This window comes from Rhodnius prolixus, unplaced genomic scaffold (assembly GCF_049639745.1).
Source record: "Rhodnius prolixus isolate KJV_2025 unplaced genomic scaffold, Rpr scaffold_10, whole genome shotgun sequence".
Lineage (NCBI taxonomy): Eukaryota > Metazoa > Arthropoda > Insecta > Hemiptera > Reduviidae > Rhodnius > Rhodnius prolixus.
This window is the reverse complement of record NW_027411615.1, coordinates 26,074,067-26,098,408: the sequence shown is the minus strand read 5'-3', so window position 1 is coordinate 26,098,408 and position 24,342 is coordinate 26,074,067. Positions and strand designations below refer to the sequence as shown.

General features: G+C 30.0%; 2 protein-coding genes and 2 long non-coding RNA genes across 8 annotated transcripts in view; 2 read left to right on the top strand and 2 right to left on the bottom strand.

Moving 5' to 3' along the window:
* The window catches only part of LOC141456647 (lipase 3-like), a 29,033-nt gene extending 16,316 nt beyond the window's left edge, over positions 1–12,717 (bottom strand). The window contains exon 1 of one of the 2 annotated variants that reach the window (XM_074132778.1): positions 12,470–12,717. In XM_074132778.1, the coding sequence (XP_073988879.1) occupies positions 12,470–12,571 (102 nt within the window). In that variant the 5' untranslated portion in view covers positions 12,572–12,717. The remainder of the gene's footprint in view (positions 1–12,469) is intronic. The other variant, XM_074132777.1, reaches the window with a different exon arrangement.
* Positions 644–6,332, top strand: LOC141457323 (uncharacterized). Its single transcript, XR_012460311.1, has 3 exons — positions 644–1,229; positions 5,242–5,385; positions 6,114–6,332. It is a non-coding gene; the product is annotated as an uncharacterized lncRNA (long non-coding RNA).
* LOC141456649 (uncharacterized) lies at positions 7,718–12,461 on the bottom strand. The gene is made up of 3 exons (XR_012459908.1): positions 11,339–12,461; positions 8,720–8,759; positions 7,718–8,249 (listed from the first exon to the last, which is right to left on the bottom strand). It is a non-coding gene; the product is annotated as an uncharacterized lncRNA (long non-coding RNA).
* A 3,447-nt stretch (positions 12,718–16,164) lies between the features above and the next one.
* LOC141456648 (protein-L-isoaspartate(D-aspartate) O-methyltransferase-like) lies at positions 16,165–23,238 on the top strand. 4 transcript variants are annotated; one of them, XR_012459906.1, is made up of 8 exons: positions 16,165–17,154; positions 17,530–17,669; positions 17,775–17,911; positions 18,020–18,245; positions 18,665–18,750; positions 19,391–19,563; positions 19,725–19,799; positions 22,426–23,238. XR_012459906.1 is itself a non-coding variant. In XM_074132781.1 (7 exons), the coding sequence occupies exons 1-7, from the start codon at positions 17,102–17,104 to the stop codon at positions 22,436–22,438; spliced, it is 828 nt and encodes a 275-aa protein (XP_073988882.1). In that variant the 5' UTR covers positions 16,165–17,101; the 3' UTR covers positions 22,439–23,238. The 4 variants fall into 4 exon arrangements, 2 of the variants coding, with proteins under 2 accessions (XP_073988882.1, XP_073988880.1); XR_012459907.1 differs by having other exon boundaries at positions 17,115–17,330; XM_074132781.1 differs by lacking the exon at positions 19,725–19,799.
* Positions 23,239–24,342: the final 1,104 nt, after the last annotated feature.

The following is a 24,342-nucleotide window of genomic DNA, read 5'->3' as shown; positions in this document are numbered from 1 at the left end:
GAAAAAAATATCATCTAGAACATCGGAAACTACAGTACAAGAGGGTCTCACCAGATTTTCTATTATTGTAGAACAAAAAGCTTCAAATTGATATGATTTCAATGCTTCTTTAATCTTCCTCTTTTTTTATGATGAATAGTGAACTTTATTTGTAATTGTTAATTCGACTTTAATTTACATTACAAGTCACAACCATTCCATAAATGGAGTTTAAATAAACATTTGTCACAGAAGATGGTGGAACATGAAGCTTACCTTGGAGGTAAACTTCAACTGGGTAAGTACCCAGCCTTGTCACTGTTAACATCTCATGGATGTTCTTGGCATTTTATATAAATAAAAGCGTTAAAAATAGAAGATATAAATTATAATCTGTTTAATAATTTAAAATTTTAAATAAGACGAATAAATATTTAAATTAATTCAACGCTAAAACAGGTCAATGGGTCTTGATGAAACAATAGAAAAAAAAAAAAAACTTACAAAAAATACAAAAGTTATAATTGAAATACTTCTCAAGATTTTTTTCGTCATAACCAAGGTAAACAAAAAAGAATAACTAGTTCACCTCTTTTAATTATTAAATAGCTTTTTTAATTGGAATTAATCAGAGTGTGATTTATAATTGATTTATTATGGATTCTTATACTTTTGACATTGGGTATTGTGTTTGATTGCCACTCTCCTCTGACAATAGTTTCTTAAGTTAAGAAAATTATTGTTACTAAAAACAGAAAAACATAATTTTGAAGAAAGTCAATAACACTCAAATTAAAATTAATTTTCTTAAATAATCAGAATGCTTTTTAAGTTAAAAGTGTTTGTTGAAGAAATTATTAGTAGTGCAAGGTTGTTGCAAATTGTTCAATATAACAAGTTAAACTACTGGAACTTTCTAATGACTACCATAGTCAAAAATTATAGCGCTTTCAATAAAAACCAATAAATTTTAATTACTAAAATGAGATATGCAAGATCTAGGTGAGCTAACTTTTTTCTTTTTTTGGTAAACAAATCAATAGTTTTTGAATAAGGTTTTTTCTTAATATTTTATTTTTTGAAACATTTTTGAAAAGTTTTTACTACGAGTTTTGAAGGATGGTGACTAACTTCAGGAGTCTTTCAAGTTGTTCAGGACAAAATTGTTGATTCTTGAAATGAAACAACTACAGTTGAAAACAAAATTCTTTTCAATACAAGCAGAATTTCATTTAACTGTAATTGTAAGGGTGTGTATATTTTTTTCATTTAGTTTGTTTGAAAATAGAGTTTTATTAGCTTTTTCCACCAGACTTACTTCATTTTACGTAAACAACAGAGTTTGGTCGAGGGTCTCACTCTACCATAAGACAAAGAATAAAAAAAAAAAATAAAAACTTTCGTCATGTCCCTACATTGTGACGAATAAAATGATTAAATGACAACAAAAAATAAAATGTAAATGTTGGATGTAAAAAGAATATAATAAAATAAATCGTTACATTTTTTTGGACCGAATAGCTAGTGGAATGTAGTTTACTTCACAGGCCATCGACCACGCCCTTATCAATCAACTGTTAATCGAATGTTAATGATAGAACGAGGATAGAAGAAAATCTTATGAAACTGAAAATCAACTCATTGTTCAGTCCCCTGTGGTTCCATAAATCAATTAAGTGCTACTTCCATTTTTGGCTTTTTGAGTTATGAGACACAGTTCACATTAATATCACATATTTTAACATAAAGAACACTTGTTCTATTAAGAGGATATATTTTCGGTTTAAACTCGTGCAAGTTAGCAATATTTCCTCTCTCAGTAGTGAGAAAATGTAAAATGATTGGTGATAGTTGCTTTTGGGGAAACAAAATAAGTTTAGAATTTTTTTAGGTAACTTGCTGTTTTTGGAGAACCCGAGATTAAGCTTAAATGGCACTGGGCTGTTGGTATACTCATAAAAAAAAGGCGTTCTAGCCCACAATATTTCTTAAAAATTCTTTTGTCCAAGTGTAAATAAGTCCTCAATATGGCCTAGCCTTCAGCGAAATAAAGTGTTTTTGAAGACAAACTTAAAACCGATTATAAAATTTGTAATAGCTGAGAATCAAGTCAAACTTGATTAAGTTCAATCCTTCAGACAGAAATTTTATTCTCTTATAATGATTGGGATTGGAAGTGAAAATTTAAACTTTTACACCAACTTCGTATATAAGTTAACTAAGTAAGGAGTTATCATATACTAGAGAAGGAGGGAGAGATTCGTAAATCTGTAGCCATAATCACTTGTTGACTATGATTTCTTGCCGATTTTTACTAAAAACTGTTAAGACTCTTGAAACACTTGTTTGCAGACGGATTTAAGTGCTACTTGCAAATATATTTTACGCAAGTCGCTGCCTCCCACCTATATTTTTAGTTTTATTTTCAAGCAGTTTATTCGACAGTTTGCGTGATAGGTGGGGTAAGAGGTGAATGGCTTCTGTGGAGGACTACATTAGATGTTGATAACATGAAAACACTAGCAGATTTCACGTTCTTTTTAGAGACACCTGATGACACCATTGTGTGAGGCCCATTGAATGAACTTAACCCTTTTTTTTTTTTGTTAGAAGTAAAATTTTATTCGGTGGATCTGCAAGATTTTTAAGAGTTTCAAGTTTGAATACATTTATAAATAGTTTAAGAAGGAAATTTAAATTAATACTAAGCTCTTAACTTTTATTATTTATTTATATTTACAAATGAAATGTGGGCCAGCCTCTAAGAGCTTTGCACACAATCTTTAATTATTCCAGACAGTCTTAACCATAGAATTAGACGGTAGTAGCAATGTTATTCTAATTCAGATGTCACAAATTCACTCATTTATCGAAAAGTCAGCCGATTTTTGTTTGTTGGTCTGTTATTTTATCACAATGGCTTTGTCATAGGAGTTCAGCACAATATTTAAAGAAATATTGAATGTTAATGAAGAAGAAGCAACCAATGAGTGTCAATCAAGCATCAGTTATAAGATTTACTTGTAGTAGGAATAAAGTTATTAAAAGTGATAGTTATTAAATTCTCTATGAGTAGAAATTTTGATTTATTTTCAAATAATTGTGGGGTTTTGAATTCGATGTGAATTGTTTAATAATTTATATTTTGCTTTTTTATATCCGGTAATAATTTATTTTGGACACCGTTTTACTTCACAGTTTTGTTGTTTAGAGTTCGTACGGAACATGAGATTAAATATTTAACGGGAAAAAAGTGACTCATTTCTATATTCTTAAGAAAAACTATAAAGTTGAGAATTTCTTGCATGTACAGAATAGTTAAAAACCTACAGAGATGTATAAATTTCTGTCCCTGACCAAATAAAATTTCTATAACTCGTATATCACTTTAAACTCCCATTACTAGAATACTAAACAAATATAAACAAAAAGGAATAAACAATTTCTATTATGACATAAACATTGCAATTCAATACAACAGATTATTTCGTGTCTGCACAATTAAATTGTTCTATTAACACATGAACGTGTATTATGATTTCTTTTCATAAATTATTATAATATACACTACAGTAAAATAGTTTTCCAAATGTTCCTTATAGTTATTAAATAATTTTGACAAACAAATACAACTATGGGCTAGAAAACTAACTGATTTGTACAATATAATACATATCATCATAAAAATTCAAGTTACATCGGCTAATTCATGAGAGAAAAATAAGAAATAATCTGGGGTCATTGTAAAACTGCCTATTTGGTGCATTTAGTGTGACAATGAAGGGGTTATGTTAAGGGTTGATAAAATATGTAAGTTATCTTATTTTTAATAGAATTGCTTTTTCTAAAAAAAATAAAAACAATACTGCTGTAGATTAGATCCTATTAATGAATATGTAATTATATAGGTTTAAATTGCCAGATTTGAGGAAAATAAGAAAACCTGATGTGCAATTTTGTTTTCAAACTTTTTTCAGAACTTTTTTTTTTTTTTATTTGTAAAGTTACACCAGCGCTAGACACGCTACAAGTAACAATGACAACTGACATCGAACTAACTAATTGAGGGGAGAAGTTACCCAGCGATTACACTCCCTATTTTCAGAACTACATTTTTTGTTGGGAAATTCATCCAGATACTGATTTTAAAAAGTAGTTGTGCTACAGATGAGATATTTGGTATTAGCCAGTAAAAATAAATAACATTTATTATTTAAACAAAAATTAAATTAATATTTTTGACTAGCTTAAGCGTTTGTTAAGAGAATTGAATGTATAAACAGAACTTATCACCAAGAAACAGAAGATTAGACTTATTCTAATGGAGAAATGTGAAAAAGTCGCATGGCCTATTTATATTCGAATGTTTGTGATCAGTCATTAAAACATGACACAAGGACAAAAACCACTTTATTGAAAAGAGAAAAGACTGTATCTTGAGTACCATGGTTCTCTACTTTCTAGCATTTTGACGTATGTGTTTTAAGTGTTATATAGGGTATCAAGAGCCCTGATGAACTGTTACTATTTCCTCCAAAAAGGAAACGTACCAGACGTCGTAGTAGGAACCGTGCCGTTCTCAGCCTATACAAGTGTCCGACTTATAAGCCTTAGTTATTCTTGGACTGTTGCGCTCAAAATGTCTTTGGGTCTTCTAATTCCTCCAAGAATCTCCATATATCTATTTTTCTAGAAAAAAATGATGAAAAAAGAACAATATTTACCAACAAGTCTATTTAGTAAGAGAGTAATATTTAAACAAATAATAATATATTAATTGCAGTCACTTTTAAGAAGGACCTAATTAATTGACTAAAATCGTTCTTTAGTTTAACGTCTTCTTTTTATAGATCGTGAGCACTTTCAGACTAATCTAGATTCAGGATTTCTAGTTGTTTTTTTGAAGGCTATTATCCGGTTCACCCTGGCACGGTAAAGCTTGTAAAAAAAAAAAAAGTTTGGATTAAATCCTTAAACATCCAAATTATTGAGTGTTATCACTGCGGATAATGTTTTTATTTTTTGAATGTTTTTATTTATAGTTTTGATGGTGTCGGATTTGTTGTTTACAAGATGCTGCTAATATGGACAAAGTCTGTGTATTCTTCTGAAATAAATGTATATTGGATTCTTTAAAATATATAATTTCGTTAAAATTAAAACCCAGAGTACATAATGTGAAATATAAGTGACAAAAATATTAGTTAACTTGTCTTTTCTAAACAACATAAATAATAATTGTTTAATTCTTCTGCATTTCAGAGGAGATAGATTAAAAAGGGCTAATTGGACAGCAGTGAGGAGTGGCCTACATAATGGATCAATTTCAATCTAATGTTCTTTAATACATCTCAGTGTTAAAGTTGGTGGTAACTAATAATTTGTTACAGCCTTGAACGTGAACCAGTAAGTAGATGGTGTTCATTTCTAAATGTAGTGGGGAAAAAGTTAATCTCTATGATTTAAACATATCAATTCATAGTTTTTACAAGTCAACTGAAAATGCTTAACTGTTAATCCCCATAAACCTGGATCTAGTCTGTAAAATGAAATGAAATACAATTTTATTTTAATTTATAGTACATACGCTTGCATTAAATCCTAATCTTGCAAGTATAGAGATTAAGTTTAGAATCCAACTTTTACTACAAATGTATGTTTGAAGTTCAAAGACATCATGCATTCATTTCTAAGATTACTAACTGCACATAACATCCAACTGCGAAGAAAACTACTGAATTATTTTCTAGGGCTCAATTAAAAAGTTTAAGAGGAAGTAATTACTGAAAGAGTGAAAGTAACTCAGAGCAAAATAACGTTTGTTGGGTGATAGAATACTTAAATTCTTGTTATATTACATTGTCGGGATTATCCAATGTAACTGGAACCAATTGATAGAAGGTAAATTACCAAGTTTCACTGGCCGGTATTCTTTCGCTTGAAAAAACCACTAACCGCCCATTATTAGCAGGTTGTTTACGTCAGTCACTTAGTTTTTTCCCAGATCCTACTTAGTGACGTGAGGGAATCATTTCTTCTTCCAGCTAGCTATAATCTTCATGTTATTTGTATAATTGGTTCAAATTATTAATGGTAAAAGATCATCCTCTTTCAGCTTTTTTTTTTTTTTTTAGCTCTATCAACATGCAATGAAATAATGAAATCAACGGGAACTTTTAATAATCACGAAGCCATTTGACTATTTAAATATTCATCGAGCGAAGATATTAGTGAACTAAGAGGATCCTAAAAACAATCTTGGTATCTATTTGCCTTAACTGCATCGTCCCCAATGAGAAGTATCGCTTAATGTAACACAAAAATATTGAATAAAAAGCAAAAAAAAAAAGAAAAAAGTGAAGCAGATTTTGTTCAAAATTGGTTGCTACTTAGTTGATGCAAACTTTTTTAACCGAAGCTCCTTTTACAAAACTAAAACAAATAAACAGAAGGTTTTTAAACAGAAAGTTTATAAAATAAGTGAAAATTCATGCTTTAACGAGCACTTTCATTTCAAAATCTATCAACATGCAATATATACTTAATTTCAACCAACTTGATACTCTAAATAAGTGCGGCAAGCTACGAAAGTATTTGATTTAGTACATCGCCAGAAGTTCAATGAGGGAGGAATTTCTTGAAGTAGATTGACATATTTTACGAGTCTCAATGAAATCACAAACTTTATTCTTTATAATTATCTTTTAATATTAAAGAAGATATTTGCAATTGAACTTTTTGCAAAACAAAAACTAACATACACAATTAGAACTACTTTGGAACATTTATGCATTCGTTAGATCTAACAAATTTTAAGGAACGAATTATCAAGTTTATGAAAATAAATATAATGCTTCTAAATTTTAAACTTCGGTTGAATATTAATTACTTAAATATCAACCTGAATACAACAAAAGAAATTAATAGCTACTCTTGGCACGATGTTAAAGGAAATGACGGGCATATGCTAAAACATACAATTAAAATTTGTTTGAAGACAACACTAAAGGTGTTTCGTAACATTTAATTGAGTAGCTGTGCAAAAAGCAATAAGCAATATAATCATTAACAGGGTAACAAAACATTCAAGGAAATAAAGACTGAATTAGAGCGTAAAACTCGGAAGAAAATACACTGGACACTCTTGTAGCGGGTTAAAATGTTATTTAAGTCATTCTCATCAGAGTATTAATTAAAAGTACAAATTAGGCACTCGTTGCAGACGAGCACTTGTTTCTTTTTCAAAAATTTATTTATTTATTACTACCAAAAATAAATAAACGTGTTTGACTATGGTAAGAACTATAAATACTAATAAATTTTGTAAGAGAAATAATTTAGCATTTATGTACAAGTAAATACCAATGAGAGCTGCTCATTTTATAAACAATCTGAAGGACATTACGGTGACGGTCAAGGTGACTTCTTGTCAGTGTGGTTGTTCTGGTCAATCATGCGATTGGTGTTGCGAATTGGCTAAAGGATTCGATTATCTTAATAGAATGAAAATAATAATAATAACAAATACGGGAAAACCTGGATTTGTTTTGAATGGTCAACTAAAGAGAAATCATTGATTTCAAATTGCTACATTTTTTTTCTATAAAACTTAAATTAAAACCTCTGTTTCTTTCAGCTTCAATCCAAATGTAAATAATAATTATTAAAAAAAGGTAATATAAGAAGAATAATAATTAATAAAAAATGAAAGTGGACTTCAAACGAATTACTACTATTGTGAATACCAAATAGCTCAAAGCCGAGGGCATTTCTGAAATCTCTTCCCTTCAGCAGATAGAAACTAAGAAACAAATCAATGCTTTTGCTTCAATATTTCTATTTCTTGATTCCATTGCATTTACCGAAACGAATTAATGCACACATCTGCCGTTGAAGTATATCTTGGTGTGAAGTTCAGACTAACGAAAATATGTTTTATCGCAACGTTTTGATCATTTTCTTTTTTTTTTAGTTTCATAAGGCTAAATATTTTGCATTTTTATGATACAATAAAAAGTATTTTTTTAAATCTAAAAACTTGTAAACCTACACAACAAACCCACCAAAATATAAATAATAATAATTAGCAAAACATTTTCGGAAATTCATTTAATATTTTTAATTTTAAATTCACGTTAATCCTTTCCGTCAGAAGTTGAAGGACGGTATATTATAGTTGAGTTCATACGTTACCAGCTCAAAATTAATTGGGAATGTCATGGCAAACTAAAGACTTGGAGAGAGGCATTATCTTCACCTTATTCTTGATGCTAGAACATTTAGAAAGTCGTGAGCAGCCTGACTCCCTTTTTGAAGAGCTTGCAAACTAAGTATTCCCTTATATCAACAGAGATAAGTTCTGGTGTAACCTCCCAGGCTCTGTAAGTGAAGATTTTTCTAGGCAACCACAAAACCAAAAGAGATTTGTGTTGTGCTTTAAATAATGTAATAGCGTTTGCAGATCCTGTGTTGAGGTGGAGGGTATCAAATAGAATTAGTTATACTGATAGTTATATTAAGGAAGATAACTATAATACATATGTTGCCTAAAGAAAATCGATGCAGCTCTTTGCCAGCATATACCAACAAACTCAGAAATAAGTTCCATTAAGTTACTTTCACACTCACTAAGATTTCTAGTTGTAGTATTACTTTCTTGAAATAATTTAAATGTGTTTCAGGTGGTGAAACATTAACGTTATGAAACACTTTCTCAAAAAACAAACAAAAAGTAACTTACTTAAGTAAAATTCTTCAAATGAAAGCGATAGGACTGGGTTCTGTAACAGAGGAAATTTAAATATAATTCGTTTGAACTGTTTTGGAGACCAAACAATTTAGCATGATTTCTAAGAACCGATGAAATACTTAAAACCGATATAGATCTTTCATGGAAGATTTTTAAGACTTGTGATAGATTATTCTTTAAACAAACAAATAAAAGCGATTTTGTTTTATGAGAATGGTAATCAAAACTGAGTCAAGAACATGGATAAGATGTGACATTGGCCCAATATTTGTGTAAAAATCCCACAAACAAAAGATATCAACACCAATTAGATAAATATTTATAATTCGTTTATTTTAACTCGTTGTCACCTTCTTTTTTTGTTTCCATTCTTTCAAATATGGCTTCTACTAGCGCTTAATTAAATATAATTAAAGAGTTTAATCACTTCAAAGATTTTTCAAGACGTAGGTACAAAAAGGAAGATCAAAGTGCACATCTAGAAAATGTCACACTCATTACATCTTGAATTTATTCGTTCAAATAGAATATCGGCAATATACTGTACGAATTAGAGAATAAGTAAGGATTATAAAAATATTTAAAATAATACTAGATAAGATTAACGTCGGAGAATCAACCCAAAACCTCTAACTTGTATCAAGTGACAAGTCAAAAAATTGTAAGACAATCTTATTACTGTTAATGAATACCACTTTCTGATATTTTATTTTATTTAAAAAATAATTAAATTAACAATACTATAGATTATCGTAGGGTCAAGAATTGAAATTTGAATAACTCACATCCTTAAAAAAAAATAAAAGAAGAAGAAGCTTTTTATTAAGCTATTTATAAACGATCGAAAAAAAACATTTATCGGTCACTGCTCTTGAATTTTAATACTGGTTTTTGGAAACATGATTCTAATCTCCTAAATTATTAATACAACACGATTGTGATAATATTAAAATGCGTTGAAAAGAGAGAAAGAAAAGAGATTATGTTTAAAAAATAAGAATCCATAACGTAGTGTTTTGTATATTATGTGTTTGAATGTTATCTCAATATCGACGACATATAATATACACAAACGTGACTACCCATTTGTATGCAACATCATGGAACTAGGATGCAAGCAGTAGAAAGTTTTCTAAATACCCCATTCTATTCATAATTATTTTTTTAACAATATTTTCAGATAACTTTGTTTCCCTAGTCCCCAAAAAACAGTCATAATGTTAATAAACAGAACGTGATTCAGGGTTTTTTAACCCTGTTTTATCTTGAACATTTATAAGACCTTTCTTAATATGAGAAATAAACGTAATTATTATGGGTTCCTCTAAAAGAACATTCTATTCTGAAGTAAATAAGCAATAGTCCAATCAGTGTATACTGACAGTATCAGTTTTATTATTATATAAATATGATAGCCTTGTGACTTCAAAGAAAAACAAAATTGCGACAACTACTAGGTAAATCATTTGCAATTAATTAAATTATCTAAAAATATTCTAATTACATTTTTTTTAAAAATTAGTCATTATTTCTTCAAAATTATTGGCGATGGCTGTTTTAATTTCTACTTTTATTGATGAATAATTTCGAAAAAATGTTCAAACTAAGAGAAAAATAAAAACATGACGAACGTGAATTTCTGTGTTTCTATTCGTTATCTAGCAGCAGTAATTATATTGTTAATAATATTGCTTCATAAGTAATCGAAATGCAAGATTGTAGATATAAATTTGGGAAAATAAAGATAATCAGTTGTCTATTCTCATCCAATGAGATTTTTGTCAAGATTTATGAGCAGCTAAGCTCTGAATTGATGGTGAAATAACCATTTACTCTCTCAGTTATACAATGCTATTGTTCTTTGCTATTTCGCAAAGTCAACAGTGCAGTGTGCATGATTTTAGTATAAGAGTTCAGGTTAGACAGGGTTTTTGTTTAATTTTCCATTTCTATGGAATCTCCAGACATCCATCCGGTGGTGGACGCAAAGGAGAGGACGAAATGCACCAAGAGAGCTCACATTTTGCCCTAATAAATAAATGCCTAAAATTTAATGTAGGTAATTAAAACATATTTAGACTTCTTTTTTTTTTAATTCAGTGGACCATTATTGAGCTTTTATGTCAGTTATTTGATTTCGACTGCAGACTTAGGGTTTTTTGCTATGGTAATGAAATAATTCATAGACTTTTGTACCTATTTCTGCAAATTTGTTTGAAAACTTGTTTTAACAGTTCAAAATAATTCAACAGAACATATTTAACAGTAAATGCGCTTAATTATCAATATTCTCAGGGTGAAAATCAAGGGAAAAAAGCTCTTTTAGCTTCAGTGAACTTATTCATAGACAGCAACGTTACGCGTATTTTTATCTCTCAGAATATTAAAAGACGTTTTAAGAGAATAAGCCAAATATTCATGTCTACCAAGTGATTTAATGGGGCAAAAAGTGTAAAGAATACAAATCTTCATTTTCTATAAGTATTTGTTGTTGTTGCTTCTCTTTAAATTCTTTGATTTATTTCTTTTTCTCAAAGTTTTAAAATGACCATATGCTTTCACAAGGTTTTTGGAAGATAGAATAGAAATATCGTCTAATAATTACCGTACCTTACCGAAAATTGTCCACCACAGAACAATTTCAGTAGAGTTTCTGAGATATTCAAATCTTGTAGGTTTGCAACTGAGTTATCTGCCTGAAATACAACTTTTGAGGTCTGATGGTTTTTCTTTGATATTTCGACTAAGAAGCCTCTATCGCGTCTAGCGGATGTGATAGAGGTCAAAATCGGTCAACCGATGTACGCAACAAAGAATTTTTTTTAAACTCGTATTCAGATTGCATTCATTCAACTTGTGTGTGAAACATTTTTCCTGGAATTTTTTGCAGGGCTCTTCAGCTGGAAAGTTAAGCTTCTCTCAATGTGTAATTTCAAAATTCTGATACCTGTAAAGTATTATCGAAAGCTGAACAAATTTCAAGTTAGAAAAACATTTGCATGAGCTGAAGTGTGGATTTCACAAAACTTTTTTTTTGCCAGTTTTCCCCGATTTTCTCAAAAAGTACTCCAACAAATAAGCCCAATTTTTTTTTGTAAAAACCACTTGTTCAGAAAGTTACAAACATTTTCCAATCAAATTCATTTTGTGAGATTAGAGATAGAGGGTGAACCCACTTCCCTCTAAAGGGGCCATTTTAAAGAAGTGTAGCGATGAATGTCGTTAGTTCAGAAGTTTAAATCTTTTGATCGATTAGTTTTTCAATACCTTCTCTGAAATTTTTTTCAAGAAACTTTATTTTATAGAGAGTTCTCGGAGCTGGAATATCAATCTTTCCTCAAAAGTACTGATTTAGTACAAATAATGAAGAACATAAACCCATATTAATGCAAAATAATAAAAAATAAAATAAAACATTTGAAGTTAGATGAAAATTTGAATGGCAGAGTTTTGAGAAATTAAGTGCAAAATTTACAATCAAAAGAAAAACGTGTATTGTAAGAGCTCACCAGTTTGTTTGTTTTTTTTACATTACCAAACCATGAATGAGAGGTTTAGGATATACATTATCAACAGCTATTTCACTGTTCCAGTTTGTTAAAAAAAAAACTAATTCAAAAATAAAACAAATGTTTTGTGCTAATTGATGCGAATGTATTGAAACAGTTATCACATCTGACTTTAATGAATACAGTATAGGAATAGCCATAACAGTAATAATTAATAAGATTAATAACTTACAACTGTCAGCCGGGAATCATCATTTTGATTAGGATTTATGGAGATTGTTTGATAAGATAAATCAATAATAAATATAACGAAAATTAAACATATATGAAGCATTATACTGATTACTTAATATCGTAAAGAAACTGCACGCTTATTACTTAACTTTTTTAAAGAAAGTTGATAAGTGCACTAACGACTGACTAAAGCGGTAATACTGCTGTAGCTTTTATCCGGCCGCTGCGACCATTCATTTCAAGTTCATCTCTCCCTCCCCGCGTGTAAGGACCTTCTTCTTTAGATACTTTATCACGTCCTTCTGTTTATAAATAAAAAATAATTAAATAGTAAATAAATATTTTTTTTTTTTTTAAGTTGAATATTGTTAATACTGGTAGCACAACTAAAAAATAAGATAATTATGGAAATGACGTTCCGAATTATACAAATAAATTAATTCAATGAATAATCAAGTTCAAGGGCAGTCTACTCTGTTCTTCGGCACTTTTTTATAGCAACGAGTCTTAATGAGTGACAGAGGAAGGCAGAGCATGGTATTCTTTTTCTGCTTCTATTTTTTTCATCACCATCTTAATTAATGGAAATCTTCATTCATTTGTAGGCTACTAATTTTCTATTATTGTTTATGAGAAAATTTCGTAAGAGTTTTTAAAAGATGTTGTTTTGACTCATAACAAACGATGTATGAACTAGGAAAGAAGAAAAATAACAATGATAACTTTCTATCCTTTTTTCAAACAACGGGCACTTTAGGCTAGACGGCGAAAGTAATTATTTTAAAAAAAATATGGTTCGCATTACGATGCTCGACAATATCAACATCTTCAATTGTAACAGAAAAGGCTCCAGGCCTCAGATGTTGACACAACTCATAATTAAAAACAAAAAAGGACATATACACGGCTTAAGAAGGGAAAGAGGGGTTTAAGCGACTCGATTTTTTGTTAAGACTTCTGTTGTGATTATTACTTTTTGGAATATTATATTTTTATAAACAAAAAAAGTTCGAGGTCGAAATAAGACTTGCATATTTTGATAATTATATAATTCTTATCAAATTAATTTCCATTTTAATCGGATGAAGCATATACCAAGGTAACTAAGAAAAAAACAATATCCTTCAAACAGTAAATTCGATACTGAAAGGTGCTTTGAGCAGGTGAACAATTCTCAACAATAGTTCAGGTTTTATAGGAATGAAGGGACTAATCTTTCATCATAATAATGTTCATGCATTATGAGCTTTGAAAATGCGGGAAGAGATAAAATGAATTTAACAATATCCAATTCCCTTATTCTGCGTATTCTTTGAATCTAGCACCGACAGACTGCTCCTCTTCTGTTTTCTCAAAAATTTTTTAATTGGGAAAAGTTCCAAAATTATGATCAAGTCTCATAAGCATTTTCTGGATAATTTCAAGACAACGGAGTGTCTTTCACAAAAGGGAAAATCGCAGAAAAATCATAGCTGTCTTTAACAAACGATCATATATTTCAAGATAAAAACATAATTTTATTGCCTAAAATAAATACATCTTAAATTTATGGACAAAACTTTGTGTCTTTCTATTTTGTTTGGATGAAAATTCTCTCACGTCCCGGTAAAATACTGGATTTGTTATTTTAATAATTAAAAAAGATACATAGATAAATACAATTTTAAAAACAATCCTAATTTACTATGGACTGCCTCAGATTAAGTGAGGGTCCAAGTGTTCTAAGCAGGCCATAGTAAATACAGCTGTCAATTTTTAAGTGTGACTTTATGAGGTCTAATGGTTTACTTAAAGCCAACCTAGCAAAAAAATTAAAATAGAGATAGATCAAATTTGATGTTACATTTGGATGATGCTGGAGTAACAGCTACTAAGATTTCATTCAATAACATCCTTAATTACTTGATTTTATAAATTAGTCAATTCAAATTTTGTATTCATTATATATTAGCCAAGAACGCATGAACCTGTATGTATAATAACACATCCTACAACTTCGACCCTCCCAAGGAAAGAATTCTCCCAAAGATCCTTTTTCCAAATGCGCCCTGCTGGACTAATAGAGGACTTTAGGATCTATTAGAGCCCGGAGGTATCCTTCTGTACCGCCCCAGTGCTTCTCCATTCTTTAATCCTTTTCTTAGGTGTTCAAGGGGGCCGTGTCAACAGTCAGAGGAAGAAAGTAACATTTCTTTACATCCTGGGAATAAATTTCTCCACGGCACAACTTACAATTACATTGCAAAAAGTACACCACTGTTGAAGTTTCACAACTTGAAGATAAACAACTGAAACAAATTTAAAAGAAGTTGAATCAATTCGGAAAAGAATTTAAAATATTTATAAGAAAATAAATGCTCATATAATTTGCTTGTAAAAGCTGCAAGAGTTTTAGAAGCTCTTTTTGTTCAACTTTAATGTTGCTAGAAATATGTTCTGTCTAAAAAGATGGTGAGCAATGACCTAAAATGATTATAATTTCCTTGTAATATTATAGTGCCAATTCCATTATCTAGTTATTATGTCTACCAAAAACAATCCTTCAATGGATTTATTTGGCTCATGGATTTCTTTTATCTTGATCTTAACGAACTCAATACAAGTTCAATGCTTCTACTTAGACATTGCTCTGTTAATGGCAGCGAGAGCAGACATTTAAAACAATCATACAATACATCTATTTAATTCCAAATGATTACAGTTCACAGGTATATCAATTTATTTTTTATAAATTTTTTGACATGTTGATCAAATTTATTTCGTCGCTTTGACTCTCTTTTTTAAGATTTAAATTAATTTTTATTTCCAAATAGTACTAATTATATGGAACAAAAAATGCAATGAGGTAGAAAAAAATTAATTAATAAAAATTATATGTCTGGTGAGAAATACTAACAGGACTTTTCTTATTCAATTTACTTATTAAAATCTATGTTAAAAACTAGTGCAAAAATTCAAAGAAAACTAACAATTTAATTATTTATCCAATAAAGTGGCACTTTTGCTCGTGACAAACAAGAAGCATGTTATAACAGCATTTTATCAATCAAGGTTATTAAGGGGTTTCTGACATTCGGCCGCAAATGCGGCGAAGAATCACTAATATCTTCTGCTACTTGTCCGCTTATTCTTGGAAAACTGGAAAAGGAGCATAATTTACATTTGATTTGGAGCATTGGTTTATTTTGATCCAGTGAGAGCTTCTTTTTTTTATCATAATTATATAAGATTTAGCCTTCGGATTGTCCTCCAGAAGGAGTTTTCTTACTTCCGTATTTTTATTATACTCTTTGTTGAAGGCTTTTTCCCGAAGAGTCTGCCTTACTTTTCCCCTAATTACACTTCATGCAAGCAAATATCGTTCATTCCGTCTTTCTATGCATTCAGTTGCGCCTTATGTATTATTAAAATCGCCTAGAATGTGGGAATCATTTAATTATTATTTTTATTATACACTTTGTTGAAGGCTTTTTCCCGAAGAGTCTGCCTTACTTTTCCCCTAATTACACTTCCTGCAAGCAAATATCGTTCATTCCGGTCCTTCTATGCATTCAGTTGCGTCCTATGTATAATTAAAATGGCCTAGAATGTGGGAATCATTGAATCTTGCTTCTAGGCAATAGAGGAGCTTTTTACTGGCAACAAAGTATTCCCCAAACCATGTAACCATGCCCTAGTGTATATCAATCTTGCGGACAATTATTTATCAATGCTTTGGACTTTGATTTGTCACAGGTGCTGTCTAATTTGGAAATATCACGTAAGGAAAATATATTGGGTGGTTAAATTCAATTGCTTCTTTGGTTTTAGTAGGCTAAATCGTATTTATTATTCAGAAAATTGGGAGATGCATGTTTGTACTGTTTCACAGAATGTACTCTTAGTAAAGATAAGAATTTACAAAAATCTATTGTTTTTAGACTGGCCTTAAAAACATAAATATTTTTAAAACAAAGAAGAATTTGTCCAAAACCACAAACAGAATATTCCAGCTATCCACAAAAATAAAAAAACTGGTAATACATAGTTCCTGAAACAGCCTGCAAAAAAGAAATTGAATTCTGATGATCCGAAGAAGTCTGAATTTGAAACAATTTTCTTTTTTACAAACATACTGTTTCGGAATTAGTAGAGTACAAATCATAAAATACATATTTATATAGCATTTGTACTACCAAAAATAAAAATTACTTAATTAACAAAATAAATTATTTTGTGCTATTAGCTTCGCGTATTTGTTAAAAGAACGCATGATTTAAAGATGTAAGATATTATACAAAACTTGAAGATACTGCGATTAACAGATGAATGAAACGTCGATTTCGGTTGTAGAAAAACTGCAAATCAGATGGGGAAACTATTTTTAAATCTGATGACCACTGCACGTCTTAAGTTTAATAAGATAAGGGTTATTAGTAAAACAAAATAACCTTCAGTTAGTTTTACTCCAAGTTCAAATCATTTTAGGCGGATTTTTCTACGCAATAGTCTTACCTATTTAGGTTATTTGGATTAAAAAGTTAAGTGATTGTGCGTTTTGTATTGTAAACTTTCAATTATAATTAAAATTTTCAATAATCATCTTTCTACGAGAAAAAAATTATTATATTTATAATATCTAGGTAATTCAATGGCCAAGTTAATCAACTGGATAACAGCTGACTTACGGTGCAGTCCCAGCCGGTACGTAGGTTTATAAATAGGGAAAGAGTGTACTTATTAAAATGATTCGATTTTAATTAATTTTTAACTCCTAAATCTTAAAGCTTGTGGTAATTAGTGTAAAGTAGAATTGTCAATTATTTATCGTCCGGTACTTTTTTTTGTATCTCCAGTCATTGCAGAAATGGCAGTTCAAGGTTAATGTGATTATATTTAATAAAAATGAAATGCATTTACTTCATAAGCTATTGCTTCTTAAATAGCTAATTTTAATAATCACTCTAGTTTTTTTTCCCTCTCTGAGGAAATATCTGTGCATTTCACTAAGTTCCACAAAAAATACTGATTCATTTGTCACTTCATTCTATTTGTTACTCACATATTATTCTATTTCAGGACGTGTATGCTATCAATTCAAAGTAGCCTAAAGATAATATTATTGGTCATATTTCTTTTTGCTACCTTCCTTCTTGACATTACAATGGCTTGGAGATCCCACGGCAAAACTAACGTTGAGCTTGTTAAAAATTTACGAAGTAATATGGTTTTGTACACCGTAAAATAAAAAATTTAAAGATCAATTATGATAATTCAATTAAATGTTTATTCAATTATGTTATTTATATTAAAACTAATTGCAGAAAATTCAATTATTCGGAGTGATGAAGTAGAATCAGTTATGACTAACGTTGATAGAGCCAAATATGTAAATCATAACCCTTATATGGATGTTCCTCAAGGAATTGGATATGGTGTGACAATTAGTGCACCTCACATGGTAAGAATGCCATGGCAAATTTTTGCCACTAAACTTTTTTTTTTTAGCTCTCATTTACCTAATTATTTGTGAATGTATGCAATTTTTCTGAAAGCTGTTCAATTTCAGCATGCACACGCTCTGGAATTGCTAAAAGATCGACTAAAACCAGGATCCAGGGCTCTGGATGTCGGTTCAGGATCAGGTTATCTGACAGTATGTATGGCTTTAATGGTAGGCCCTTCTGGTAGAGCGGTTGGAATTGATCATATCAAAGAACTTGTAGATTATTCAATAAACAATGTCAAATCTGATCATCCAGAATTACTTGATGCAGGAAATTTAAAACTAATAGGTAAGATGCCAGTGTTAAAGACATTTTTGAAGTATAAGTTGTTAACGTTAAATGCAGTTACATTTGGCTTTCAAAAGCAAAAATTGAAAAAAGAATAATTGGATCTAATTATTTGTGCCTTGTCTTCCTAAAGGAAAGGAAAGTCTTGAAATCGTGAAAATTTTTCGATAACAAGTATTTCCTACCGCACCAAGGATGTAGCTTTCCTATGATGTGTTTTCAGAATAATGTCCAGGCACAAACTGTAAAATTTTGATAAGAATTGAAAATGTTCCGTAAAAGTTAGTTTTAGTAAGAGAAAGTTTGCACTAGATTTTTAATTACGTTTAAACTGGGGAAATTTTTAAGTAGTATCAATGATGATCATTATCGTACATGCATATCATTTTGGTTTATTCTTAATAACTCATTTCATGCAGTTGGAGATGGAAGAATGGGTTTCCCCGATGATGCTCCTTACAATGCAATTCATGTTGGTGCAGCTTCTCCTGTACTCCCGCAAGCTGTAAGCGATTTTCATATTTATAAAATATTTTACAAGTTTTTTGTATTGCCATGTATTTTGGTTTTAAAGAAATTAAACTTAACAAAAATATTTGAATCTATGTTTCAAAGTGCTTCTCTAGTTCCAACACCAATTTGGGAATAAAATTATATAAAGTCAATTTTTCTTTTACACATTTTGTATAGACTAACGTGCACAAACATTTAAAAAAACTTGCAAGTGAAAGGGAAATTCATAGTTCGAATTTTTTTCGGAAATATTGTCGCTCTATCCATCCCGTGGTGTGTGGTAACTATGTTAGAGAAACACTTATCTAACCTACCTCTTCTGAGAAAAACAAATATTTGTTGTGACGATCCAAAGGCATAAGAAATGCCTTTATCTCGATAATATTTCAAGATTCCTTAAGGATAATTAAACTGATATGCAGTTCGAACTTTCTGTTTTGAGGTAGCTTAGCCATTAACAATAGAACTCTTGAAAATATTCAGTTGTAAAGGGGTTAGGTAGAAATAAAACATAATCACGTTTTTCTTCCTATTACAAATTTAAAAGTCTCTTGCACTATTAATGTGAATACTATATAGATAATATGCATAAATATTATGGAGATCCTTAATTTCGCAAAAATTGCTTTCAGTTGGTTGATCAGCTGGCACCTGGAGGTCGTCTTATTGTGCCTATAGGTCCTGCTAATGGTGACCAACGGTTGGAACAGATCGACAAGTCCGAGAGTGGAGAAGTGACAAGAACACCTTTAATGGGAGTCGTCTATGTACCTCTGACTGACAAGCAGGCACAGTGGCCGGGCAGGTTGCAAACTTTATTAATAATATTTATCTTTCGTTTTTTTTTTAATGATTATTATTTCATTTTAATCTTTTATACGTTTACGATGCAAAACAATTTTTCTTTGCCGTTCATTTTGTAAAATAAAGTCATAGTTAAGTATAATCGATGAATTATTTGTTTAGATTGCCAGTGTGTAAGCAGAGTTGAGTTTAAACAATTTTTCCCCTTTATAACATGTGATCCACACAATTATCATTGTAAGTGAATAAACAAATCTTTGACAAAATAACGTAACAAAAGTTGGACTAAAATTAATATAATTACTGAATACGTAGCAAGGATATTACTTTTTTAACACATGTACCAAAATTAATTAAACTTCAATAATAAAAGTAAAAATCTCTAGTGGCATCCGAAAAAAGTGTCATTGCCCTAAATAAATACTATTGGATTGATGTAGTTTATTTTTTATTCATGTAATTAAAAATAATTATTTAGAATAAATAATTTAAAAATATATATTTTTATGTTAAGTTTTGGTAAACCAACAACCAACCTCTTCAGAGATCTAATGATGAGTTATTCTGAACAAAACCACACCAGAAGAGCAATTTTGATTTTGAATTTCAACCTCTAGGTCATTGGTATCTGGATATTTCTCCACGCACTGCTAACCTCTTTCTGGAGATCTTTCTCTTACAGATAACGCTCACTCTATTACCGGCCAAAGAGTTGTAGAAGTTCCTAAGGGATTTACGCGTGGATCTCTTAGCGCTAATTCTTTACATTATTCAAAAAATAGGTTTTATTCATTATTGCAATATCATAATCAAATTTAGTAAATGGTAGCTCTTAGTCTGACTATAAATTGAACAGGGAATTATTTAAATAAAGCTAAATTCTCAAAAAATGTAATATGGTATTATTCCAATTAGTGTAGGTATTTGTACATGGAATGTTGTCGTGTTTCATTCTGTGAGAATACGATGAGTGCTCTAAACCCTCAAATCCCTCTGCAGGCTCTGTGTGTGTTGTCGTGAGTGTTGTATTATTGAGTGTAATTTGTGTTTGACCGGAATTCACTCAACGCCAAGATCCCTGGAGAAGAGACTAGACCATTTTCTTTTTACGGGGAAAGCAAGGCACTAAGTACTCAACTCTTTTAGGGCGGATGTTGGTTTAGTGGTTATGTAGCTCGGATTTGTTAGCGGGAGATCCACAGTTAGAATTTCGTGATTTTTTTACTTTTTATTTGTTAGAAAAATTATGTGCGAAGATCAGTACAGTTTGCAAAATGGATGATGTCTGGTGAATTTATTCATGTAAGAGTAAGTGAATGTTTCAGTTCACAAAGGTAATAATGCGTAGGAAGATGTGGTACCAGTTTCATGTGAATTTCCTAAAAGTAACCAACTGAAATATACTTTGTGTTTATTGAATCTTATTGCAGCCTTCACTGTGTAGCCCTCCTAAATATCTTTCATAAAATTTACTGCCCGTTACTTTTTTGTTATAAACTTGTATTATTTGTATTCAGTTCTCTAGTCTTTACTAACAATGTATTGTATTGTATTGGATGTATTTGTGTTCACTTACACTTGAAATAGCGATTATTGTGAAATTGAAAAATGATGGATGCAAAGCTGCAATCAGTAGTGGTAATAACAATGTATTTTTACAGCTTCCAGTGAAGGGCAAAATCAATAATATACATTGTTCATTCAACCCATTGTAATTTTTTAATTTTGCCTCGTATTTAGAAGTAAAGGTGACTGTACTTTTTACATTGAATTTCTGAAATCAGCATTCGTTACTTGTCTTAATTCCTAATCTTAAAACTTACCATTTCTCTTAGTATTGTGGAATTGGGCCACCTCTCTTAGCATCCTTGAGTGGATCCCAGAACGCTTGGATCACCAAGAAAATAACCCTCGTCTGTACCTTCTGTGGTCTCAGCGTAGCTCTTATTACGGAGAGGCCATGAACAATATTATTTAAACCTAAGATTTTTGAAATAAAGCAAAACTTATGTTTGCAAAACATAAAGTAGTTTGGTATATTGGAAAATGATTTTTATGCAGAGCTACTAATGGATGGTAACACCTCTCATGTCACATGTTCTTCTTTTGCTGGGGCAATCGCGACTGTAGGTGTAAATTTCAATAAAGTTATTACTAAAAAATAAAAGTAAATAAATAAAATCAAAAGTTGAACTATTGACGGACATTTGGTTATTTATGGTAGTGAATGTTTGTTTAACGAGTAGTAGAATATACGAGAATTCTTCTCACTTGAGTATTGCTGTGTCAAAAGTATTTAATAACTGTTTTTAAATCTGAAATCTTCTTTTTGCTATGTAATTCGTTTCCAGTATTGTTGTGTATGGGTGTTGTTTAAATGTTTGTGTTGCTGGAAAGGAGACACTTTAAATTATATTAAATTCATATATAACATTTTCCTACAGTTATGTTTTACAACCCTTGTAGTTGACCTAATCACTAGGTCGAAAACTAAAAATAAATACAAAATAAGTAGGCTAAAATTGGCAATAATTTCTATTTCTTCTCTGGCAAAGTAATCAGTAACCAAAAGAGATTAATAAAATTCATCATTTTTATCTCGAACGGAAATTCTCGCTATGTTGTGTGACGGGCTAAGTCTTTTTATTTTCAACATAAAAGCGGCTGAATTTCCTGATGTGGTAGCCTTACTTCTTTTTTAGATGACTTCATGATCCTCAAAAAAAAGTGTTGTTTTTTCTTTATAATAGGCAACTATAAGTCTAAGCAAAACAAAAATCATTAACATTGATTCTTATAAAATATTTGAAAGAAATTAGAAAACTAATACCGTTGCAATGTTTGTATTTCTTTATTGTTTCAGGAAGCCCGTTTGAACTGGTCAAGTGCAGCTTTTGTACAATTACCTAGAATATTGTAATCAGATATCTGAACACCTGTTGTGATATTTAATGCCTTTAAATTTTATTTATTTATTTCTTTATTTTTGTAATTCATTACTTTAAATTCAAAAGAAAAATTAAAAAAAAAAAAAATTGAATAATTATGTTAAATAATTTATTAGAAATATTTTATATAATTGTACAATAATTTTTCTTTTTAACAGAAGTTTTCTTTAAAAGAAGTTTTTTCTTGTTAATAAGTTACTAATGAAGCAATGAATAATTTTGGATATTTTCTGTTAAAAATTTATTATTGAACTAACAGGTGGAAGTACTTGATAGGTAATAACCAAATAGAAAGCACTTAAATTACATCGGATTGTCATCTTGGAGTTTCCATTCTCTCATTATGACTGATCTAAAGCACTTGCAATATTATGACTATGGTACGCGTTCTGCTTTAAAACGTTTAAATGTTTTTTTAAAAAAAGGTTTTCTCACAAAAGTAACTAGAAAAATAAGTAAGAAATTGAATGAAATCAATAGGTTTCTTCATATAATTTATCACTGCTTCATTTATTTATTTAACCAGTCATTACGATCTAAAATATTTTCTTTGATTTTTTTTTCTGTGTTTTTTCAAGTAATTTATTAGTGAATTATTTGTTTGTGAATTTGCTATTGTACAGTCTAATTTATTTGTAATATATTTTTGTAAAACAAAGCAAGAATCTTTGCAGTGTAATTGTTTCAACATATATTATCATTAAATAGAATAATTTGGCGCAGCCTAATGTCTTTTTTTCTTTCTAAAGTTCACTTAAGGGATTTTTTTAACGTTAACATGCAACAAATTGTTTACCCTTAAAAGAACGCCTACTACCAACATTAGAAAAATCTCTTCTTTTTGTATTTATAATGAACAAAAATCTAAAGTTTAAAAGAGAATCTTCTTTATTTTTAATAACTGTTTTGAAATCTGAAATCTTCAATTTGCTATGTAATTAGTTTCACTATTGTGTGTTGTGTATGGATGAGAATCCTCCTTTAAGCCGAAAATTTTAATTAGTGCTTGAAAATAATGAATATTTTTGACCAATAAATTAAGAAGTGTGTAAGTAAACTATTTAATTCATTAATTATTCCAGAGGGAATGTTTTGTAGGAACTAATTTTCTAAAATAATGTCTGCACGTACCAAACATGGTTGGTTTACCATTCACAAATATAAGAAAAGCTGGGATTTGCTAAAAAATTCTGAATCCTTGGTAGAAACCGAAATTTGGTTACAAATGTTAAAAAAAAAACCTGTAATTTTTCAATGACTGGTGAGTTAAGATATCTATTAGAAGTTTTTGTAAACAATAATGAAGGAATAGATCAAACAGTTCTATTTTTGTGAGAATTATTTTCACAATTTCGTAAGAGACCACTTATTTTAGAAACTATTAGTGGAGTCATAGGATCTCAAAGTTGATTTTTCTTTGAAAAATCAAAATAGAAATTTTGACAAGTTCGCTAAAATTTCTTTATCAGTTGTCAGAAAAATTAAAAAGTTTATGATTTCCTGAGAAACAAAAAAAGTTAAATTAGTTGCCTAGTAGCATGTCCAAAACAGATGATAAGTTTAAAAATAAAGTTTTTTTTTTCATTTTGTGAGCAGTTTCTGTTGTTATTTGTTAAAATGTCAATTAATTATTCAAAAAGTCCGTTGTTAAAAGGGGGATGTATACACGACCGCCTTTTGTTGAAAGCGTGCATATGCGGTCGTCCAAGTTCTGATATCCAATGTTTATTTTGTGGTACGATAATAAAAAAGGGTAGAGTAAGGAAGAAATGCCCATTACACTCAAATGTAAGCAAGCAGGATAGTTTTAGTTGATAAGATTTATTTTTAAA

Bases quoted from the DNA above. Each gene is read 5' to 3' on its own strand.
- LOC141456648 (XM_074132779.1), top strand. From the start codon at position 17,102: ATGGCCAAGTTAATCAACTGGATAACAGCTGACTTACGGTGCAGTCCC. The intron at 17,912-18,019 runs GTAAGAATGCCA...GTTCAATTTCAG, and splicing joins CAATTAGTGCACCTCACATG to CATGCACACGCTCTGGAATT. The intron at 18,751-19,390 runs GTAAGCGATTTT...AATTGCTTTCAG, and splicing joins CTCCTGTACTCCCGCAAGCT to TTGGTTGATCAGCTGGCACC.